Source organism: Cyanistes caeruleus, unplaced genomic scaffold (assembly GCF_971803275.1).
Source record: "Cyanistes caeruleus unplaced genomic scaffold, bCyaCae1.hap1.1 HAP1_SUPER_30, whole genome shotgun sequence".
In the NCBI taxonomy this organism is placed as follows: domain Eukaryota; kingdom Metazoa; phylum Chordata; class Aves; order Passeriformes; family Paridae; genus Cyanistes; species Cyanistes caeruleus.
The window spans coordinates 540,239-562,956 of NW_028256295.1; the positions used below are offsets into that span (position 1 = coordinate 540,239).

The following is a 22,718-nucleotide window of genomic DNA, read 5'->3' on the forward strand; positions in this document are numbered from 1 at the left end:
CTCTCAAGCCATCAGCCGGTGACTTACGAGGTGTCCATGGAGCCGGGTCCTGCTGTTCTCTTGCTTCACTGGATGCCATGCATTCTCTCACCATATGTTGCAGTCAGCAACCTCAGGATCTCATCCAGGGAAGCAGCAGGATTCTGGGGACCAGCATCAAACACCAACCGAGACGGGCTCCCAGTTCACGAAACCATTTATTCAGCATGGGAACAAAGTCAGGTCCAGAACAGAGAGCCCTGAACAGAGGCACGGCAGGGGTTTCTGAGGGACAGAAGCCCCGAGGGTTTCCACTTTTGAGGGTGGAGTTCAGGGTCAGGGACTGTTGGGGAAGGTGAAACAGGGAAACCTTATGAATGTGATTGTTTGGCACTAGATTGTGAAAATATGAAGGCTAGAATCAAAGTAGAAATGAAAGCCTGCTTTGAGTTATAGGATACTGAGTACTGGTTAACCAAAGAACAATAGCCTAGCCAGCTAGAGGAGAATCCCTGTTGATAAAACAATGTCCTTCTGCTGATAAGAAGAGTCCAAAAGTAAAGAAGCAAGCAAAGAACTTGTAAAGCTCTGTAGAGTATAAAATGCAACACTGTATGTTAATATAGGGAAGCCCATAGGTTGTATGTAAATTCTTTAGTGGGTGTGTCTCTTGGTGATTGGTTTCTGGTAATTAGAATATTCACGATAGAAAAAGATATATTGGATTGTAACAAGAACTTCGCTCTCTTTGCTCTTTACTCTTTACTCTTACCTCTTACCTCTTGCCTCTTCTCTCTTCCCTCCTCCCTTTACCCCTCTCCCCTCTCCCCCCTCTTAACTCTCAGCCCCCTCTCCCTGTTCCTACCCCTCTCGCCTTCCCAGCTCTTTCCCTCTGTTGCTCTCTTCCTCCCTCTCCCTTCCAACCTCACCTTCCCTGCTCTACCTGGTCTCTCTCCCCTCCCCCAGACCACGTGGACGCCAAGGCTGGTGGCGGACACGGGTCTCCCCTCCTTTAACTCTTATAATAAATCGCTTATACTTGAACAGCTTGACCCTGGAGAAGTCTCTCACCGCGAGCGAGTGTTTTTGCTACCCCAATATTTGGCGCCCAACGTCTGAGACCCGTCCCATGCCTTCTCCATCGGTGAGACACTTCTCCATCACTGGTAACTAGAAAGACTGGTTTTTCACCCTTTAAGGCCGTCTAGAGTGCAGTTTATGCGGTTGATCACCGTTACACTGTAACTGTCTTTCCCCTGTTCTGCGGCATCCTCGGGCATGGGCCGGCTGTTGCTTAGCAGCGTCAGCTCCGGAGCTTTAGAGGTATCCGCCGCGTGGTTTATTCGGGGTGCAGGTTGCCAGGCGACCTCTGCACCCCTGGTTTCCACAGGGCCCTGTGGCATTAAGAAGTGTGGCGAAGCCGCATCTCTTCTGTGCTACATGGGACCCCCTCCCTGCGTGGTTTATTCGGGGTGCAGGTTGCTTGGCAGCATCTGAACCCCTGGTTTCCGCAGGGTCCTGTGACACGAGAGAGGGTGGCAAAGCCACGCCTCTTCTGTGCTACACGGGACTCCCCCCCTGCGTGGTTTTTTCGGGGTGCAGGTTGCCAAGCAGCGTCTGAACCCCTGGTTTCCGTGGAGCCCCCGTGGAGCTCAGGGGGGCGTTGCAAGGCGACGTCTCACCTGGGCTGGACGGGGAAAGCCTCTACGTGGTCGAGCGAGGGGCAAACGCTGCCACAGCATCTGCACCCCGATCTCTCTAAAAGTTTTTCCGCTGCAGTGTCCAAACCGTAGTTTTTAGACGGCTGTGCAGCGTGGTTATGTGCGAGTATTACTAAGTGACACCAGAGAACGGACATGAGGTGCCTGGCCAGCACCCATCGCCCGAGCTCTGAGAGACGAGCCAACATCATTTAAATAAGAGGTGAGTCACAAACCAGTCTATCATGGGTCAAAGCTATTCAACCCCAAACAAAAAGCTGTATAAGCAACTAAAATTCTTACTGAAAGCCAGCCAAAGTAATTTGCCTAAAAGAGAACTAAAAACCCTCCTAACCTGGACTCTAGTTAATTTCCCAAACGCAAAACACTCAGATTTTTTTACCAGAGATTTCTGGGACACAGTTGGTAATAAGCTTTTTAATAACATTTCCCGCCGAGATATGGCAGCCGCTAAACTCCTCCCAGCCTGCAGAGCACTGGTAGAAATGTGTGCTGCGAATACACAAGGCGCGACCAGCCCCCCGTACCCCGTGACCTCCGTCTCTCCTACTCCTCCCCCCGACCACGCGGCCCCCGTACCCTCGGTCCCCGCCGGCCTCCCTCCCTTCCTGCCCGCTCAGACCTGTGTGCCCCCTCCCCCCGACCATGGGGCCCCTGTACCCTCTCTCCCCGCCGGCCCCCCTCCCTTCCTGCCCATTGACACCGGCGCGCCCCCTCCCCCCAACCACGCGGTCCCCGTTCCCCCTACCCCAGTTCCGGCACGCTCCGTTCCCACCCCTCCCCCCGCCTTCCCCGTCCCACCGCCCCCCCGCTTTTGCCCCCCGCCTGCCGTCCCAGCTTCCCCCGATGTTGCGGTCCCGCCCCGTTCCACCGTCCCCGCGGCTATGGGCCCTGCCACCGCTGCGGCCCCACCGACCCCCGGCGGCGCGGTCCTCGCGGTCCCGCCTTCCCCCGCCGACACCGTGGTTCCCGGCTGCGCCACCCCGCCCGCCCTCGGCATCGCGGTTCCCGCAGCTCAGTTCCCCTACACCCCCTCCGTGCCGCCCGCGCTGCCTTGGTGCCCCGCGGGCTCCGCCTTCCCGGCGTCCGTGGGGCCGCGGGCCCCGGCCCCGCCGCCGTCCAGCGACACCGTTCTGTGCGGTGCGGCGCGCGCCGATCCGAAATTCGCGCTGCCGCCCACCACTCCCCCATGCTGCCCTGCGGCGCTGACGTCATGCACGCATGCGCAGTCACCGCTTCTATCGCCGATGCTGCCGCCGCCGCCCCGGGGCCCCCCGTGCCACCCCCCTGTGCCAGCCTCTCAAACTGCGGAGGGGGAGAAAGAGAACAGGCACGGGACCCCGGCTCTACAACTGCTGACACCCGCGTCGCCTCTGCCACCGCCCAGCCCAGCCACTGTCGAGTCCCCGCCATGCGCCTTCACGCCCCCGCGTCCACCACCGAAGCCGCCCGACGGCGGAACACGGCCCCCGCCTGTCTGCCCCACTGCTAACACCGGCACAGATCCCGTCTGTATCTGCTGCGCCAACAACTCTCCCGGACAATGTGAAACAGCGACAGCCACGGCCACCTCGCACCGATGTGCTGCCACTTCCGGGTTCACCTACGCGGCCACCGTCACAGCCCGTGACAAAACAGCGCGCGCGACTCTTGAATCCCCCTGCACCACCAGCAGCAGCCACGAAACACGGGGGAGAACGGGAGCGAGAAATGGAGGGAAATAAAGAAAGATTATTCACATGCAGATACTGTAGCACAAACAGTGACAGTTCAAGCAAAGGAACTTAGAAAGACTTTGAGAGAAAGTGATCTACCAGAGACGGTTCAAGAAAAAAAAAAACAAAACAAAAAACAAAAACCAAAAAAACCCCAAAAAAGCAAAATCCCGTTATTTGCATGAATGCGTGTTGTTTTTACCCTTTTGCTTTAATTTTTGTAGTAAAACTTTACCTGTAAATCAGTCCAAGATAAATACCTGGGTTGCCTTAGCCAAAGACTGCACGCTTTGATACCATCTGTTTGTCTGATCATACTGTTCCCATTCATACACAGCTGCAAAATTTGAAAAATTTAGCCAACCAAACTCATTGATAATTCTAAAGTGAATCAATATGACCGTCAAAAGTTAGAGAAGCTGGACAATTTGTTTAAAGGTTTAAGCTTTGCACCTTGGCTAAGAGAACTCTGTAAAATAAGCTTAATTGTTTTAGTAAGTGTTAATTGTAGTCTTAGCAACAGTACCCATTATACTTCAGTGTGTGCAAAAACTAACAAGACAGTTTCTATTATCTTAAATAGTTCATTGAGACAGGGGAGATGTTGGGGAAGGTGAAACAGGGAAACCTTATGAATGTGATTGTTTAGCACTAGATTGTGAGAATATGAAGGCTAGAATCAAAGTAGAAATGAAAGCCTGCTTTGAGTTATAGGATACTGAGTACTGGTTAACCAAAGAACAGTAGCCTAGCCAGCTAGAGGAGAATCCCTGTTGATAAAACAATGTCCTTCTGCTGATAAGAAGAGTCCAAAAGTAAAGAAGCAAGCAAAGAACTTGTAAAGCTCTGTAGAGCATAAAATGCAACACTGTATGTTAATATAGGGAAGCCCATAGGTTGTATGTAAATTCTTTAGTGGGTGTGTCTCTTGGTGATTGGTTTCTGGTAATCAGAATATTCACGATAGAAAAAGATATATTGGATTGTAACAAGAACTTCGCTCTTTTTGCTCTTTACTCTTTGCTCTTTCCTCTTACCTCTTGCCTCTTTACTTTTCTCTCTTCCCTCCTCCCTTTACCCCTCTCCCCTCTCCCCCCTCTTAACTCTCAGCCCCCTTCTCCCTGTTCCTACCCCTCTCGCCTTCCCAGCTCTTTCCCTCTGTTGCTCTCTTACTCCCTCCCTCTCCCTTCCAACCTCACCTTCCCTGCTCTACCTGGTCTCTCTCCCCTCCCCCAGACCACGTGGACGCCAAGGCTGGTGGCGGACACGGGTCTCCCCTCCTTTAACTCTTATAATAAATCGCTTATACTTGAACAGCTTGACCCTGGAGAAGTCTCTCACCGCGAGCGAGTGTTTTTGCTACTCCAATAGGGGTGAGCGGTGACATGAAGCTTTTCATGTGGCCGTGATCTGCTTTCAAAGCTCTGTAAACAGCTCTTAGCTGAAAATATCATGTAACTTTTTTTTTTTTTTCCCCTTTGTTGCACGCAGTTCATCCTCAGAGGAAGAAGAGCCCCTGTGCTCATCTGGGCTTGGGAGCAGCAGCTCCCTTGAACACAGCAGGCATTCAGCCTGAGGCTGAGCAGGTTCAGGCACCGAGCCACGAAGCTGTAAGTGTGCAGGCTTGCCTTGCATAAAGAGGGAATTGTGAGTTGTTAACTGAGGGAGAGAGCTGCTGGTTGGAAATAAGGGAAAATGCATTAATAGAAATTCAATTTAAGTTAAGAAAAAAAAAAAAATAGCAGACCAGCCTAGTTAATTTCATAAGGATTCATGAGTAAAAAAGTAAGACCTTTAGTTAGGAAATAATTGCACACTTATGACCTGAGGCAACAGTCAGAACTTGCTGAAAACAAAATGGCACATGTCATTAAATTTAATAATGCTTAATTATAGAATCATAAATATTTGAGATTGGAAAGGCCCATCAAGTCACTTAAGTCCCCCTCCTTATCAATGCAAGACTGTTCCCATGTGTTGCACATATGCTGGTATGTTTTCTACAGACTATTAGAACCCATTGTCAGGAGGATTTGCCTTAAATTCCGCAGTTTTCTCTTTCTTAATTTCATTCCATTACTCCCTGATATACCTGATTGTTTCCTGCTAAGTAATTCCTTTCCTTCCCTAGGGGGTGTGTGTCAGTCAAACATCTGTAGATGGTTGAAATGCCTCTCCTTAGTTATCACTTAGCCAAACTAGACATATTGATTTAGTTCTTTTAATCTTCCTCATAGGTAAATCCCTCTAGTCCCTTAATTATTTTGTTGCTCTTTTCTGAACTCTGTCTTTCCAAATCCTTCTTGTAGTCATATTAAATGCAGTACCCTAGTTCTTGTCATCCAGAACCATGGAAAAATCAGGGGTGCTGTTGCATCTCTGTTGCAATGTGATGTGTCTGACCCACTATAATATTTTTTCCCCTGATCTATCATGCTGAGCACCATGCAAGGCTGTAGAGAGGTCAAGACAACCTCTGTTTTTAAAACTCTGCCCTGCAGCTATTCCTTACAGTGCTGTCAGCAGGGAAGATATTTTGTCTTCTAAAACCTTACTTCTGATAGTTTTTCCCATTTGAAAACTATCTGGGCCAGGGGCAGCACCCAGGGACCTGCCCTGCCTGGGGGAACCTATACCTGGATCTTATAACTAAGTATCAGAAACAAGGGCACACACTCTGTATTCCAGACTCCAACATTTTATTCTTAATTTTCCATGTTTTAAGTACTACTACGTCTTCATCTACTTCAGCTTCTACCTCTTCTTCCTAATATTCCTATTCTTATTCTTTATCATTTTTTGGTTTCTGGAGGGTCTTATGCAGGTTTTAGTGGAGGGGGCGGGGTTTGGGTTTTTTTTCTTTCCTACTACTACTTTCTAAACACAACTTTCTTTTCTTTTGTTAGAATTGTGTGTGTTGCAGTCCAGCAGGCCGCCGTCGTGTCCTGGGAGCAACACCTCCTGTCTGTGTCCATTCCTCATGGCCAAAGTGCCCCAGGATCAGCATGGAGTCCTTTCCTGAGGAGAGGAAATGGCCTTGGAGTCCAGCAGGGAGGAGCTGGAGCCAGTGTCCCTGCAAAGGGCCAAGAGCCGTGTGGCTGTGGCCCTCGGGGACCCGGTGCAGGGGTGCCGCTGGCGGTGCCAGGCTGCCGCTGGGAGCCGAGGACTTTCCAGGTGCCTTCCCGGCCGGACGATGGGCCGGGATGCGGCGCTGAGCCCCGGCAGCGAGGGTCCCCCTTTGGGTGCCGCTTTGGGCTGCCGTGTGCCCTCGGGGAGCCGCCCCGGGGGTGCCGCAGAGCGGCCGGGGCCGACTCGGCCCGCAGGGCCAGCGCAGGCCGGGGCAGCCCGTGTGGCTCCCTCAGGGCGCCGGGCAGGCCGCGGGGCAGCCGCCATCTGCAGCCCGGCGCTGCTGGCAGCGGGCGCTGATCCTGTGGCTGTGCCGCCAGGCAGGGGCAGTGGAACAGCCCCCGCAGCACCCGCAGCCCCCGCAGCCCCTGCAGCGCCCGCAGTGCCCGCCTCAAGAGCGAGCGGCCTTTCCTGTGGGGAAGCGGCTGCCCAGGAGAAGAGACATCTTCCACCGTGGCTTGGGCTGCCCGAGGGCCAGGCCCAGCACAGAGTTGCTCTTGCGGGCACAGCTCGGGCTCCTGGCACTCCACCCAAGCTTCTCGAGGGACAGGCAGCAGGATTCCCTCTCGGGCTAAATCTGCCAGTCTCTGCTGCCTGGCCTCTTCTCGTTCCTCGTGCAGCTCCAGGACGCTCACCTCATCCCAGTCATCATCCTCCCGCTGCCAGGCCTTGAGCTGGCTGCACAGGATGTCGCAGTATTCCCTGCTGTCCTGAGCCAGCTCTCCATCACTGTCATCATCCCAGCTGGACCTGGAGGGTTTTCTCTTTGCTTTGCCTCCAGTCACCTCCTGGCCATCCTGGCACAGCTCTTGCTTGTGGCAAGCTTCCCATTCCAAGAGTGCCCGGCGGCTCGTGCCTTCTCCTGGGGACAGCCGCTGCTCAGGAGATTCTTCCCAATCTGAGAATTCCTGACAGTGATCGCTGTCCGCCTGCCACGGCTCCTGCTCCCTGCACTCGCCCCACTCGGAGACAACTGGGGAGGGCTCTTGCTCCCTGCCCTCATCCCAGTCCCAGAAATGCCAGTAGCTCCCCCATACTTGGACCAGCTCTTGCTCAAGGCCTTCATCCCTCTCAGAGAGCTCCTGGCAGCTCTGGGCTTCTCCTGGGGACAGCTGTGGCTCAGTGCAGGCTTCCCCTGGAGTCCCTTGCTGGAACTTGTTCATTTCTCCTCGGCAGAGCTCTGGCTCTTCCTCAGCGCAGGACTCCACGGCTCCTCTCCTCCTTCTGCTTGCCCTCTCAGCCTCCTCCTGCTGCTCCCTCAAGGCCTGGGCTCTCTGTGAGCCGGGCCAGGGCCTGGGGGGCTGGAACTTGGGCTTCGCCTTCTCCTCCTCCGTGCCTGCAGTCCTCTGGCGTACACAGGTACCTGGACACAGCCACTGTCCTGGGACTGACCCAGGCCCCACAAGCCCTTTATATACCCCCCAGCCGGGGTGGGGCTGTGCCATGTCACAATGGACTTTGGGCACCGCAAGGTCCCGCGTCACCACGGTCCCTGACGCACCGTGCCTGTGTCACAAAGGGCACCCCAGCACCCTGTGCCTGTGTCACAAAGGCCACCCCGGCACCCCGTACCTGTGTCACAAAGGCCACCCCGGCACCCCGTGCCTGTGTCACAAAGGCCACCCCGGCACCCCGTGCCTGTGTCACAAAGGCCACCCCAGCACCCTGTGCCTGTGTCACAAAGGCCACCCCGGCACCCCGTGCCTGTGTCACAAAGGCCACCCCGGCACCCTGTGCCTGTGTCACAAAGGCCACCCCGGCACCCCTTCAACAGCCCAAGGCACCAGGAGTGGCCTGGAGCAGCCCAGGCCTTGGGGGATTGCAGCCCCTTCTTCTGAGCCGCTCCTTCAAATGATCAGGAGTGGCTGGGGCCAAGTGAAGGTGCAAAAGGAGACCGTGTGTGTCTTCGTTTGAAAGACAGGGGCCTGCTAAGGGAGGCAGGAGGCTCCTTTGCAATGGAAAATGTAAACCCCCTCCCTCCCAATTATTATCCCTTTGAAAGGCACTCTCTGGCAAAGATAGGAGGACAGGAAGAACAGTTTGTGCTGCTTTTGCATGAATTGCTATTTGGTGAGCAGGGAAGAAGCCCCCCATGGAAATGATTTTCCTGAGAGGAGCTGCTAAGCGAGAGCTGCCCCTGTGCCAAGCAAAATCCAAGAGCTGGCTAGCTGTGGGAACTGACTACCTATTAAAGCATTTAAAAAGCTGCATCCACCTCGGTGAGATTGACATTTTGCAGACAGGCAAGCCCGGGAAATCTCTCTCTTGCTTCCACCTTTGAGGAGGTACCCGGCTGCCGGTCGGGCCGGGCCCTGCTGCACTGCGGCCCTTGCAGTCGTGCTGACAGTGGCCGCAACAATCCTTAAAGCTTCAGGGTCCCCTGACACCCGGGCAACCGAGGAGGAAATTAAAGGAGCGGGTTCGCTGGAGTCCCCAAAACCAACTGGAATAGGAAAATCAAGTAGGGATGAGGCCCATAAAGCCTGCACAGCACAGGAGCAAAGTGCAAAGACCAGGCCTAGGGGCAGACACAACAATATCTAGGGGAGGTGTGAGGGCGCAGTCTGAGGGCATGGGTCCAGACACAGACTGGGGTTAGAAAGATGCAAAATACTGTGATGAATTGCAACCAATTGGGGGAGAGACATGGGAAGATTCTAGAAACATAACTTTCAGTGGGGTGACTTGATGAACGTATGAATTGCCATCAAGCCTTTGGCAAGTGCTTCCCAAGGCTTGAACTCAAAGCCTGCTGCTTCAGGGCTGAAGTCTTTCTGGCCCTGTGTCCCAGAAGGGCTGAATCGCACAGGCTCGGCCTGGAGGGGCCGGGCTGGCCCCAGCAGTGACCGGGTGGGGACGGGAGGCTGCGGGACCCCGGCTGAGGCTGGGCCGGACCACGGCTGCTCACACCTTGCCGAGCCTAAGCCGTGCCCCGCTGCCGGCCCCCGCTGAGCTGGAGTCCGCTGGGCTCCGGGAGGAGCTCTGGGTGGGTCCAGGCCCCCTCGGCCACGGCCCGTGCGGCACACGGTAATTGAAAGAAATTGGCCAGGAGACAAAACTCCTGTTTGATGCCTTTATTAGGATTCAGCTCTTGGGGTGGTGGGGGCCCGAGGCGTTGTTTGCATCACGGCCATTCCCACACTGTCAGCTCCAAGGAGGAGACACAATTCAGCTTTGCAGCACACACTGCAGAGCTGGGGCTTCCATCCTCATGAGAGTAGCCAGGGACCTGTTGTTCTGGTTTGCTGTCCAGGGCTGTCAGTCCTTTCCAGTCCTCTTTAGGTCATGGTGATGCAGGAAGATGGTTTCTAAGCAGGTTTAGGTGATGCAGGGAGATGATCTTGCATCATAGCTTGCTCAAATACATTTCCTTGTCCTTTTATTCCTCTGTTAGCTCATTGTTTTGGTGTCCTGCATGCCTTAGTTTGTATATTACTGGGTTACACAGCTTCCTGGGAGTTTCTTTGTTCTAGTGTGGCACAGGGACCATGGGAGTTGCCTCTTCTGTGGCATAACTTTCTAATGGGTTGCTTTTGTTAGTTGGATTTAGCCCCCATGGGAGCAGCTCTGTTACAAGGCAGCAGGGAAGTAAGGGGAAAGGGTACAGGAATGTCTCCTAAGAACCTTAAAACACTTCAGAAACTGGTAAGTAATTAACATTACTAATAACCATCAGAGTAAACAAGGGGTACAAGGTTTACAAATGGGATAAGAACATTAACTGTACCTAACTAAACACAGTATTTTATCCGGGGTGGATTTCTTGAGAGATTTTATTCATGACATGTGACTGCAAGGATGCGGCACCTCTCTGAGCTGGGGGAGAGGCCAGGGCTGCACAGGGGGATGTTGTTGGCAGCTCCATGAGGACGCTCTGGGACGCTGCCCTGGGGTGTCCAGCGCAGTGGGGATGGATCAGCCCCTGCTCTGCTGCTCCTTCCCATCTCCCCCAGGGACCTTGCAGAGCCCCAGCCGTGCTGTTTGCCCCCAGCCTGCCCACGGCCACCCTGGGGCTGCTCACGGGGGTTTTCTGTGCTGAGCTTTGGCCTGGCCGTGTTCTTGAGAGAGCCTGGGCAAGGAGCCTGGAGCCGCCAGGCCCTGCCCTGAGGCGTCAGCGCTGCCCCAGCAGTGCCCATGGCCTGTCCCTGCTGCAGCCCCGGCACTGCCACCCCCAGGGCTGTGCCCGGCCCCGAGAGCACTCAGGCCCTGCAGCAACACCAGGGCCAGGAGGGCAGCGGGGCAGTGGCACGGGAGCAGCACTGGCAACACCAAGTGCTGCTGCTCCTGGGCACAGCTGCTGTGCCAGCACTGATCTGCCCCCAGCTCTGCACACAGACACTGCTGCTGCAGCTCCAGAGAAGGGAACAAAAGGGACGTCTCTGGAGAAAACTTTGCTGTGAGATCCTTTCGTTCATTGAAAGCCACCAAGAGCACAGGTCCTCATGGACATAGTCTGTGGCCACAGGGAAGGTGAAAAGAGAAATAAAATGAGAAATGGCACAAATAATAACATTTTATTGTTCACAATATTAGAAAGTAAAATGAAGAAAAAGAACCTCCAAAATTAAAACAAGAAGTATCAAAGTTGACTTTTATTACAAGTTATTTACAGGAATTGGCCAGCAGTTTAATGTTTCTGAAACCATCCAGTCGTCATTCTCCACACTGCAGCCTTGAGCTCCTGGTTCCTCAGGCTGTAGATGAGGGGGTTCAGGGCTGGAGGCACCACCGAGTACAGAACTGACACCGCCAGATCCAGGGATGGGGAGGAGATGGAGGGAGGCTTCAGATGAGCAAATATGGCAGTGCTGAGGAACAGGGAGACCACAGCCAGGTGAGGGAGGCAGGTGAAAAAGGCTTTGTGCTGTCCCTGCTCAGAGGGGATCCTCAGCACAGCCCTGAAGATCTGCACATAGGAGAAAACAATGAACACAAAACAACCAAGTAGCAGGCAGGCACTGACTGCAATGAGCCCAAGTTCTCTAGTGTAGGAATTGGAGCAGGAGAGCTTGAGGATCTGTGGGATTTCACAGAAGAACTGGCCCAGGGCATTGCCATGGCACAGGGGCAGGGAAAATGTATTGGCTGTGTGCAGCAGTGAATAGAGAAAGGCACTGGCCCAGGCAGCTGCTGCCATGTGGGCACAAGCTCTGCTGCCCAGGAGGGTCCCGTAGTGCAGGGGTTTGCAGATGGACACGTAGCGGTCGTAGCACATGATGGTCAGCAGGGAATATTCTGCTGAGATGAAGAACATAAAGAAAAAGACCTGTGCAGCACATCCTGTGTAGGAGATGTGTCTGGTGTCCCAGAGGGAATTGTGCATGGCTTTGGGCACAGTGGTGCAGATGGAGCCCAGGTCAGTGAGGGCCAGGTTGAGCAGGAAGAAGAACATGGGGCTGTGCAGGTGGTGGCTGCAGGCTACGGCGCTGATGATGAGGCCGTTGCCCAGGAGGGCAGCCAGGGAGATGCCCAGGAAGAGGCAGAAGTGCAGGAGCTGCAGCTGCCGCGTGTCTGCCAATGCCAGCAGGAGGAAGTGGCTGATGGAGCTGCTGTTGGACATTTGCTGTGGCTGCACATGGAGACCTGTTCATGAAGAAAAAGAGCAGTGACAAATCAGGAGAGGCTGGTGTAGGAGACGCTTTCTGGGGACGGTCAGAGACACGGCAAAGACCTCTATAATCGAGTTAAGTGTTAGAAGTTTATTTCAGGGCATGGGGTAGAGAGATATAGAGAGAGCAAGAGACGGAAAAAGAGCAAGCAAGAGAGAAAAAAAGAGAGCGCAAAAAGAGCAAAAAGAGCAAAAAAGAGCAAAAAAGAGAGAGAGAGACGGGAAAAAAAAAAAAGAGACCGAGCTCTTCTATACCACTACTTATATAACCTATACCTTTGAATATTCTATTCCTTAACTAACCAATCTTTCTAAGTATACTAATATAGTAACATTTGTGTACAACCTATAGAAATCGCTATTTTTGCATATTTTTAGTTATCTCAGGGTCCTTCAGACCTTTCCTTATAAGGCTGGGATGAGGGGTCTCAGCTTGGTTTTATTGCAGGAAAGAATGTGTTCTGGCATACCAGCCCGGTTGGTTTCTTTGAATTATTCAAACCGTGCTATCATTTGTATTTCTTCCTTAGCCTTTCTGGCTACAAAGTCACATTTATAATTTCTTTCTAATTCTACCTTCCCAACAGGCTGGGACTCACCCAGCCTTGTTCCTGCTCTGGGAAAACTTCACCCAGGTCCCTGCCTGAGCTCCAGCTGTGCTGTCTGAGTGTGCCAAGAACAGACAGGCCCGTGCCTGGGGGCTCTCCAGGAGCCATCCCTGCCCTGCTGCCCTGGGTTTGTGGCCATGCAGGAGAGGGAAAAAGCTGGAAATTCAGGATTTGTCTGAGGAATCACTCCTAATGCAGGAAGGTTTGTTGCCATCTGCACACACACTTGTAAAATATGGCAGGAGTTGGTTTTACAAATTGTTTTCCTACGCACAAATCATTCCTGGTTCTCTGAGGTCAGAAATCCCCAGCATTTCTGCTGCACTCAGAATTTCCCACTGAGAGATGTGAGAGGCAAAGGATTCCCTGTGGCTTAGGGAAGGTGAGGGGCTGGATGGGCTTGTTCCCAACTGCCCTGGGTTTGCACCTTTGGCTGGAATCAGAGCACAATCACACTCCTGTGTCACCCTGGCATAAACCAGACCCTGCCCAGAGCAGAGGGATCCCTGAATGTCTCACCCTCTCTAAAGGTCTCTGGGCAAGGTCTCAGCACCCCCCTCTGCCAAGGACACTCATGGCTCCCTTGGCAGAGCCAACAGCATTTCCTCAGCGGTGGCATCTCTGCCCTTCCCCGTGGGACATTCAGGGAACTCTGAGAGGCTCTGGCACAGATTTGCAGCCAGGAGGGCAGCTCAGAGCTTGGAAGGACACAGCAAGGAGATCCCCAGGTGTGCCCATGATGGGATCTCAGGGAGGGGGCTCAGCTCATTCCCCTTTGCCATGGACTGCTTTGCCCACAGCCCCACAGGTCACAGGGAAGCTGGGACACCCCATTCCCATGGACACACCTGCCTGGCAGCAATCCCAAGGGCAGGGCCTGACTCAGCTGCTGCAGATGCCAGAGCCTCCCTGAGAGCCCCAGATACCAATGACAATATCAGAGCAGTGCATTTAGGCTGTTTAGGAGGCTCCCAGCAGAGAGACTGAGCACCCAAACTTACAATTCTGGCATCTCTGTAAATGTTCAAACATTACTTTGATAATCCTGGTGTGTCCCTTTCAACTCAGAATGTTCTGTGATTCTGGGATTACAATTCCTCTTCTGCTTCTCTCATCTCCTTCGTTGTCTATAATCAAAAGAGAAAAAAACCCCAAACCTTTGCAACAGTGTTAGAACAGTAAAGTAAAAAACAGACCTTTATTGGAAACTTCCATGTATCCCAGTGGGGATGGGGTGCACCCGACCCCTTATTTCAACAATTTATTAAGATTGATTAATTAGGATATTTAACAGAAGCATTCAATAGGAGATTCAGCTGCCCCAGTTACACACCCCAGGGTCAACCCATTGGAGTAGGTCCAAGGGTTTCTATGCCCCACTTTTTGTTATGACTGCTCACATTCTGGTTACAAAACAAAATGTTCTTCTTGTAGCTCCTCTCCCTGATGATAAGACAATACAGTATTTCAGAAATCTATTTAGAAGATCAGATTATTGTTCTACAATCTAAGAGTAAGGTTAGGAAGCATATTAGTTATTAGTTAGAGTTAATTAAGGATAATAGTTGTCCTTAATTATAATATAAATGTAATATAATATAATATAATATAGTATAATATAATATAATATAATATAATATAATATAATATAATATAATAGTATAGTATAGTATAGTATAGTATAGTATACTATACTATACTATACTATACTATACTATAGAATAATAGTTTAATAGAGTTAATTAAGAATTAAAATTTTATAATTACATAGTAATAGTTTACAGATCTAAAAATATATTAAAAATGCATAAAAAGCAAAAAACGTTTTGCTATCATGTCAACTTTCCCACCCTGCTTAAAGAGAGAAATTGAACACAGTCTCAGGAAAGCTCCTGATCTTTACAGCAATCCCAGTCTCACCTTCTTTTGGGAAGTGTCCTCTGGAGCTGTGTCCAGGCAGGTCTGGAGCTGGGAGCAGCCCTGCCCCACACAGCCCCTCTCAGCAGCAGCCCCTGCCCTGCTCAGGGTGGCTCCTTCCCCCCACAGCTTCTCCCCAGCGCTGGGAGCAGCTCCCCGGGCCGGCTGAGAGCTGTCCCTGGCAGGCAGCAGAGTCCCTGCCCCAGCACAGCGCCCTGGGCTGCAGGACCCTGCTCTGCAGGACAGCCCTGGGCACCCCTGGCTGCTCTGCACAAGGGACAGGCAGAGAATGTACTCACAGAGTCTGTAGGCACTGGGGTGTTCCAGCTTTAGGAGATGCCTCCAGGAGCTGCAGCTGCATTGTCCTGCAGCCAGAGGCTTCCTGTGCCAAGGGCTGGCAGGGATTCTGCCCCAGGCACTTCTCAGCCCCTTCCCAGCCCTGACTGATTGAAGCTCTCTGTGCCTCTGGGCTGTGCCCAGGGTGGCTGCAGGCAGTGCCCCAGCCCTGCTGGGCTGGCAGAAGAGCTGCTCAGCAAGAGAAATGTGCTTTTGAAGCTCTTCTTGGTTTCCAGGAGCTGCCTCTGTGCCAGGAGCCCGGCCCAGCTCAGCAGCACAGACACAGCAGCAGGACTTTAATGAGCCTCTTGGGGCTTTGTGCTGAGGCCCTGAACATCAGTCCCTGACAGGGAGGGGAAGAAACCTCTCAAGAACTCCAAGTTAGAATCCAACTCCAAAGTTTCTTTCACTTTTAATGGGTCCCACTGAGGGACGTGACTGAGAAAGTGTCCCCAGGCCCCAGGCAGAGCAGAGAACTGGAGGCACTGATGACAGCTGGGGACAAAGAGAAGCCAAGGCTTGGTGCCCTGGGCCACAGCAGCCAATGCTGTGCCAGCAAGGGCTGTGAGGAGACACCTTGTCCTGAGGCCCTGGGGCCTCCTGGCACAGCCCCAGCAAGGCTGGCCACTGTCACCCCCTTGGCCTGCCCTCAGCATCCCCCCTAGCCCACATGCCAGTGGCCTCAGGGATCTGCTGGAAGGAGTCCCTGGGGAGCCTTGCTCAGGAATGGCCCTGGGGGCTCCTTCATGCTCCCAGGGACCGCAGCTTTTTCAAAGGACTTTGGCTTTTGCTTTGGAGTCTCTGAGAGCTTTGTGCAATCCTGGCCTCCAATTATCTGCTGTAATTAGTCCCTTGAGAGCCTTTGTCAGTAACAACACTCAGTGGGGCTCATTAATGCTTCAAGGCACTTCAGGTTCTTAAGGTACTTTCCTTTTTCCTTCCCACCCTGAGTCTCTGAGAAGTTTGTGCAATCCTGGCCCCAATTATCTGCTTTAATGAGTCCCTTGGGAGCTTTGAATTGACACTCAGTGGGACTCATCAATACTTTGAGATACTCAGGGCTTTTTCAGCTACTTTGGATTTTCCTTTCCACACTGAGTCTCTGGGAGGTTTTTGTGCAATCCTGGCCTCCAGTTCTCTCCTCCAAGGAGTCCATGAGGAGCCTGTGTTGGGGATGGACCTCAGTGGCACCCATTAATGCCTGGAGACACTTTGGGTGTTTCCTCTGACTTGGACTCCTGGAAAGGTTTGTACAATCTCCTCTCAGGCCCTGAGGTTCAAGGGCTCAGCTCCAAATGCACCACAGGGCTCATTAGGATCAAGCAAGTCCTAACAAACCATGGCTGTGCCTTGATTTCCCTCTGGTCTGGTGCAGTTCTTAGGAAAGTTTCCTACAACAGTTATGGAGAAATAGTTCAAAGAGCTTCTAGGAAATATGTATTCCTATTTTAAAGGTGTCTTTTTTTCCTGTTCTCCTTAGAGCAGAGGTGACTGCAGCATTCAGTGATGGATATTGATCCAGGGTCTCTCCTAAGGAGGTCTGGCCAGGTCAGAGAAGCTGTGCCTTGAGGTCTGACCCAGTGGGGACAACCTTGCTCCACATTCCCCAGTCCCATCCTGTCTCTCCTCACTCTCCTGGGACCTGCTTTGCTCACAGAACTGGCTGCACTCAGGCAAAGAGGGGTTTTCCTTCTTTGATTTTAGCAATCTAAAACTGCTGAGTTTCCCCATGGAAAACAGACACCCTCCTCAAGTGTGTGCCAAGCCCAAGGTGCCACCAAGGAGGTTCCCCTTCCCCAAGGCAGAACCACACAAGGAATGTTTCAGACACACAGGGAGTTCTACAATAAACACAACCCCAGAGTTGGCTGAAGGCAGAATTAGAGCAGCTGCTGAAGGACAGACAAGCTTTGAACTCCTTGCAGCTGAAAGCACCAAGTGGGTTGTTGGGAGGTGAGTGAGTGAGGCAAGAGTGAGGGAAGGGAAATGCAGAGAGCCCTGGAAGTGTTTCTGTGCAGACAGGCTGCTGCAAGGGCAGCGTTGGACTTCTCTGGGGGGAACTGTGAGGGGGGGTCGGTGCGAAGAGACCTCCCCAGTGACCTCACAGTACACCCTGTGATGTCACACAGCCACTTGTGATGTCACAGCCCACTTGCTGATGTCACACAACCTGCCCCTGGTTGTCACACCACCATTCTGTGATGTCACACTGTCTCTTACATGTCACAAAACCACCTCGTGATGTCACATATCCTTCCATAATGTCACACAGCCACGTTTGATTTCACAGTTCACTCGATGATCTCACAGTTGGCACTTTCATGTCATACAACCTGTCCTGAGATGTCACATGGCTTTTCTGGGATGTCACTGCCCACTCTAGGATTTCATATCACAACCATGTGGCTTCACAGCCTGGTCTGTGATGTCACACAATCAATCAGTGATGGCACAGCCTGCTCTGTGGTGTCATGTATATGTCTAATGTCACAGTCCTCTCTGTGATGTCACAGCTGTTGCTGCTAAAGATCAATAGATCACACGGACACAGGTTGAGGTGTGGTGCAAGAAAGAGCAGAGTTTATTTTTCCTCCCCGGATTTATAGGCTTCTGACCATGGCCAGGGATTGGATGGTCAGGATAACACTTTCCCCCTGCACTGGCCATGAGAGATGCTCATCACAAGACGTGTAACAGAAAGAATGTACACATATCTATGTTTACAGTTACTGTCCTGGGAAAGTCTTTAGAAAACTATGTTAGCAAGCTCAGAATCTGAGTTTTCAGGGCGACACACAGCCTTCTCTGTGCTGTCACAGAATCCCCTCTATGATGCTGTAGCTGCTCAGTGACCTCACACAACAAACTCTGTCATGTCACAGCCCCAGCTGTGACCTCACACAACCCACTCGGAGCTGTCACACAGCCCCTTTCTGACATCACAGCTGCTCTGGGGCTCCAGGACACAGCCACAGAGGTGCTGCTGTGACACAGCCCCCTCTGGCACATCCCACAGCCCCTGCCAGTGCTGAGCCCCTGGCAGCTCTGTCTGGGCCTGCTCTCTGTGTCCCTGAGCTGCCCTGGCAGGGCCCCAGCCCTGCTGGGCTGTGCTCAGGAGCTGCTCCTGGCCAGAGCTGTCTCTCTGCAGCGCTGCCCTTGCCAGGAGCTGCCTCTGGGCCAGGAGCCCGGCCCAGCTCAGCAGCACAGACACAGCACCAGCACTTTCATCACCCTCTCGGGCCTTTGGGGCTCTTGGCATCACACTCAATCCCTCAGAGTGTGCTCCAGAAACTCCTCAAGAGCTCCAAGTCAGATGGAAACACTGAAGTTTCTTGTAGTTGAAATGAGAGACACGAGTGAGAAAGCGTCCCCAGGTTCCAGGCAGAGCAGAAGACTGGAGGCCCTGATGGCAGCTGGGGACAAGCAAGGGAAAGGTGTCTGTGGTGCTGAGCAAAGCTGGATGTGTTTCAGGAATGGCAAGGGCCAAGGGCTGAGCCCCAGCCCCTGGCAAGGCAGATGCTGTCCCTCCCTCATTGCTCAGGGCTCTTCCCGGGCCACTGGCATGTGGGGATGTGCAATGCCAAGGGCAGCACCATGGGGCGGCCCCTGCCAGGCTGCTGAGCAGGGACAAGGAGGCAATGAGGCCCCAGGGCTGCCAGGGTCACTTGTCCCCTGCTGGCCTCAGGCCCAGGGCCAGCAGCCATGGCCAAAGGGCTGCACAAGTTGCCTCTGGCAGGGCCTTGCAGCTTCACAGCCCAGAGCCCTCAGCTTCTACCTGCTGCTTATGTGATGAGGCCTCCAAATCCCATCCTGGGAGATTTTTGGGTCCTCTCCAAGGTCTGTGAAGATGGAAACACTGGTCAAAGTTATTTCCTCCCAGATCTTGCAATGACACAACAAGGATCAATATCTTTAAAGTGATCTAGAGTGGATTTGGATTTGTTAGAAGGAGGAAATATTTTACAATCAGAGTGGCACAAAACTGCAGCTGCTTTTCCAGAGAAATGGATGCCCCATCCCAGAAATGCTCCGAGAACAGGAGATCTGTGCAACCTGACACAGTGAAAGCCCCTCCCCAAGGATGGAATTGCTGTTGTGTGGGTTCTCTGATGTGCTGGGTGCCCTCACAACCCTCCTGGCCAGAATGTCTGCTGAGGGCCAGCCAGGCTGCTGCAGTGGCACTGACCTCACAGCCATCACCATTGCAGCCATGTCCCCTGGGCCTGGCTCTCCCCTTTCCTCTGCCCCTGCCTTGTCTCTGCTGCCATGAAGAGTTGTTTCATTATTATCTTGTCCCCAAGGTGCTGGGGCCAATTGCTTCCCAGTCAGGCTCCTGGAGCAGCAGTGGCTTTTCAGAGCCCAGCCAGAAATGAGCCCTGAAGCAGCAGCTCTGCAGTGCTGGCCACCAGGCTGGGGTGCCAAGGGAGCCTTCTGGCCATGGCCTGGAAGCAGCTGCTGCTGCCAAGGTGCCTTTGGTGCCTCAGGCTGTCCCTGGCACAGCTCCCAGCACGGCACTCTGCACTTGTGCCCGAGCCCTTCCCTGGGTTGGGGCTGGCCTGGGGCTTTTCCTGCAGCGGGATCTGCCCTGGGCATGGCACAGGAAAGGCAGTTCCTGCTGGAGCAGGAGGCTGTGCCTGGAATGGGCTCAAACAACTCCAGCAAAGCCCTGTTCACCTCAAAATTGCTTCCTAGGGCGCTATAGTCTAATAATTGTTATCGCTCCTCTACTGTGGAGTAAATAACTCTTTTTTTATTTACTCTGTGATCGAAATAAATCCTTCTCACTAATCATGATCAGAATCAATTGTAGCTGTATTTATATCAATATCTCTGGTATAACATTGTTAATCGTGTGGGACAAATTGCATTATGTTTCACTTCCACCTGTCTAATATTCACACATAAACCTTTAACATAGTCTGGGGCCGGGATTGGATCCAGCCACTCCCAGTCTCCTGTCTTTGAAAGAATTTAAAAGTCTAGGTGACCTGGAGGGGTTTGATCATATCTGGTGGCTGCTGGGTGTCATTTCTCCACCTCATGACTCAGCAGGAGTTTCTCCAATAAAGAAATAAACCTTTTGCCAGAAGCTCCCACTCTGCCCATGACAGGAAGCCCTGGGAGTGTCTGAGACATCCCGGCTCTTTGGCAGCCTGGGGACTCCTGGGATGTCACCGTGGAGCCCCCGGGAGTGCCTGTGACAGAGCGGTGCCTTTGCAGCTCAGGGTCCCCTGGGATGTCACCATGGAATTCCTGTGACTGCGTCTGAGCACACGGCTCTTCAGCATCCCCAGAAACACCTGGGAGGTCTCTGTGGAGCCCCTGTCTCTGCCTGTGATATTCCAGCTCCTGAACAGCCTGGAGACTCTTGGAATGTCCCCATGGAGCCCTCCTGAGGGCCTGTAACAAATCTGATCCTTGGTAGGCAACCATCACCGGCCCCATGTAGCGATGGTCTGATTCCATGGCAACTATCACCAGGACCTGTTGCCATTGTCTGTTTCCATGGCAACCATCACAGCCCCTGTTGCTATGGTCAGTCCCTTGGCAGCTCCATGGAGACCCCATGCCAGGGCTGGTTGCCATGGACACCAGCTCAGGCCTGGAGCCAGAGTCTGTTGCCATGGCAACCATTTGCAGTCCCATCCCCAGGCTCATGGGATCCCAGAGCCACAGATTTGGCTGAGTTGGGAGGGAGCCATGGGGATCCTCCAGTCCAACTGCTGGCCCTGCACAGGACACCCCAACAATCCCAGCCTGGGCCTGGCAGCGCTGGCCAAACGCTGCTGGAGCTCAGCCAGCCCTGGAGCTGGGAGCCTTCCCTGGGGAGCCTGTTCAGTGCCCCAGCAGCCTCGCGGGAAAAACCTTTTCCTCACATCCAGCCTAAACCTGCCCGCCTCAGCTCCAGCCGCTCCCTCCACTCCTGTCCCTGGGCACCAGAGGGAAGAGGTTCCCGCAGCCCCCAGCCAGGGACCCGCTCCCAAGGCTGCTGCCATGGCAACCAGGCCTGGCACCAGCTGGGATGCTCGGTTTCCACGGGCTGGGCTTCAGGAATGGCATTCCCCAATTTCCTGCTTCAGCTAAAATTGTGCTGCCGCTCGCTTCCCTCCCACCTCCCATGGAAAGCACAAAAGGCAAAGATCCCAGGCTGGGATAAGAACAATTTATTTGGAACAGCAACAAGATAAGGAACAAACGGGAACAGAAACAATGTGGATAACAGAAGGGATAAGACAAACTATTCATAGGGAAAACTAAAATGCGACTGACTGGCTCTTCCTGGCCACGTATTTCCTCCTGCCAAGAAAGGACACTCTTCTCTGGTGAGGGAGAGGGAGTCCTTTTCCCGCCCCTGGCAATGACCTGAGATGGGATTGAATATGACAGGGCCATGGCCAGACTCTCATGTTCTTTGATCTCTCATCATGTCATTGCCATGGGCAGGAAGAGGGACAGGTGTATTCCCAGCATGGATCCCAGAGAACACGGATCACTGGGTCTATTCCCAATGTGGATTCTCCAAGGGGGGATGAAGCTGCAGCTGTGGAGAAAGCTCTTCCTGCACATAGGGCACTCGCAGGGCTTCCCTTACTGGTGCCTCCGTTGGTGTCTGGTCAAGTGAGAGCTCTGGGTGAAGCTCTTCCCACACTGGGTACACTCGTAGGGCCTCTCCCCAGTGTGGATGCGCCGGTGGGTGATGAGGGTAGAGTTGCGCTTGAAGCCCTCCCCACAGTCAGGGCAGCGGAAGGGCCTCTCATCTGTGTGAATCGGCTGGTGCTGGACAAGATTGGAGCTGTTGTGAAACCTCTTCCCACACTCAGGACACTCGTAGGGCCTCTCCCCAGTGTGGATGCGTTGGTGGATGATGAGTTGGGAGCTCCAGCTGAAGCCCTTCCCACATTCCCCACACTCATAGGCCCATTCCCCAGTGTGGATCATCTGGTGGCGGATCAGGGTTTTCCTCTGGCTGAAGCTCTTTCCACACTCCAAGCACTTGTAGGGCTTCTCCCCATCCTGAAGCTGCTCATGGACCACCAGCTCAGAGCCCTGGCTGGATCTCTGGCCGCCTTCCCGGCACAGGGTGGGTCTTTCCTCCTCAGAGCACCCTGGGATGGGTTTGGAGCCCCTCCTCCTGTGGGATCTCTGGGGCTTTTCCTCCCCGTTGGATTCCTCCACTGTGGGGCTGCTCAGAATGGCCTTGTCCACGAGGTTGTGCCGCAGGGATTTGTACTCCCTGGTCTCCATTCTTAGCTTCTTGTCTGGGGGAGGAAGGACAAGGAGAGGATGGGATTTGCCTCCGTGCCAGAGGGAAGGGGAAGGAGATCCCCCCAGTGCGTCCCCGGCAGGACGGCGTCGGCAGCGGGGTTGTCCTGCAGCTGGGGGCCAGGCTGGGCTGGGAGATGGAGCAGGAGAGAGGGGGAAAGGGGAACTGACTTCCTCCTCACTTGCCTGGGATTCCTGGGGCATCTTCCTCTTCCTTGCAGCCTTCTCATCCATCCAGCCAAGGTTTGGGATGGGGAAATCCTGGTTCGGGAGAGAACAAGGAATGAGCATCCTGAGTTTGAAGGTCCCTCTGTCCAAGTCCCTCTCTAGAAGTCACCAGGGCATCTGGGGTGTCTTGATTTGAAAGGAAAGGTGTTTGCTAAGGAAAGCAGAAACCCCCATTGAAATTGATAAAAATGTAAGCAACAGCCCTCTCCAAATTATT

General features: G+C 53.3%; 1 protein-coding gene and 1 long non-coding RNA gene across 2 annotated transcripts; one reads left to right on the plus strand and one right to left on the minus strand.

The window, feature by feature from the left end:
• The first annotated feature begins 322 nt into the window (after positions 1 to 322).
• Positions 323 to 1,906, plus strand: LOC111945737 (uncharacterized). The gene is made up of 2 exons (XR_002871782.2): positions 323 to 1,145; positions 1,759 to 1,906. It is a non-coding gene; the product is annotated as an uncharacterized LOC111945737 (long non-coding RNA).
• Positions 1,907 to 11,168: 9,262 nt separating this feature from the next.
• LOC147645228 (olfactory receptor 14J1-like) lies at positions 11,169 to 12,101 on the minus strand. Its single transcript, XM_086874776.1, has one exon. It carries the CDS (start codon positions 12,099 to 12,101, stop codon positions 11,169 to 11,171), a length of 933 nt encoding a protein of 310 aa, XP_086730902.1.
• Positions 12,102 to 22,718: the final 10,617 nt, after the last annotated feature.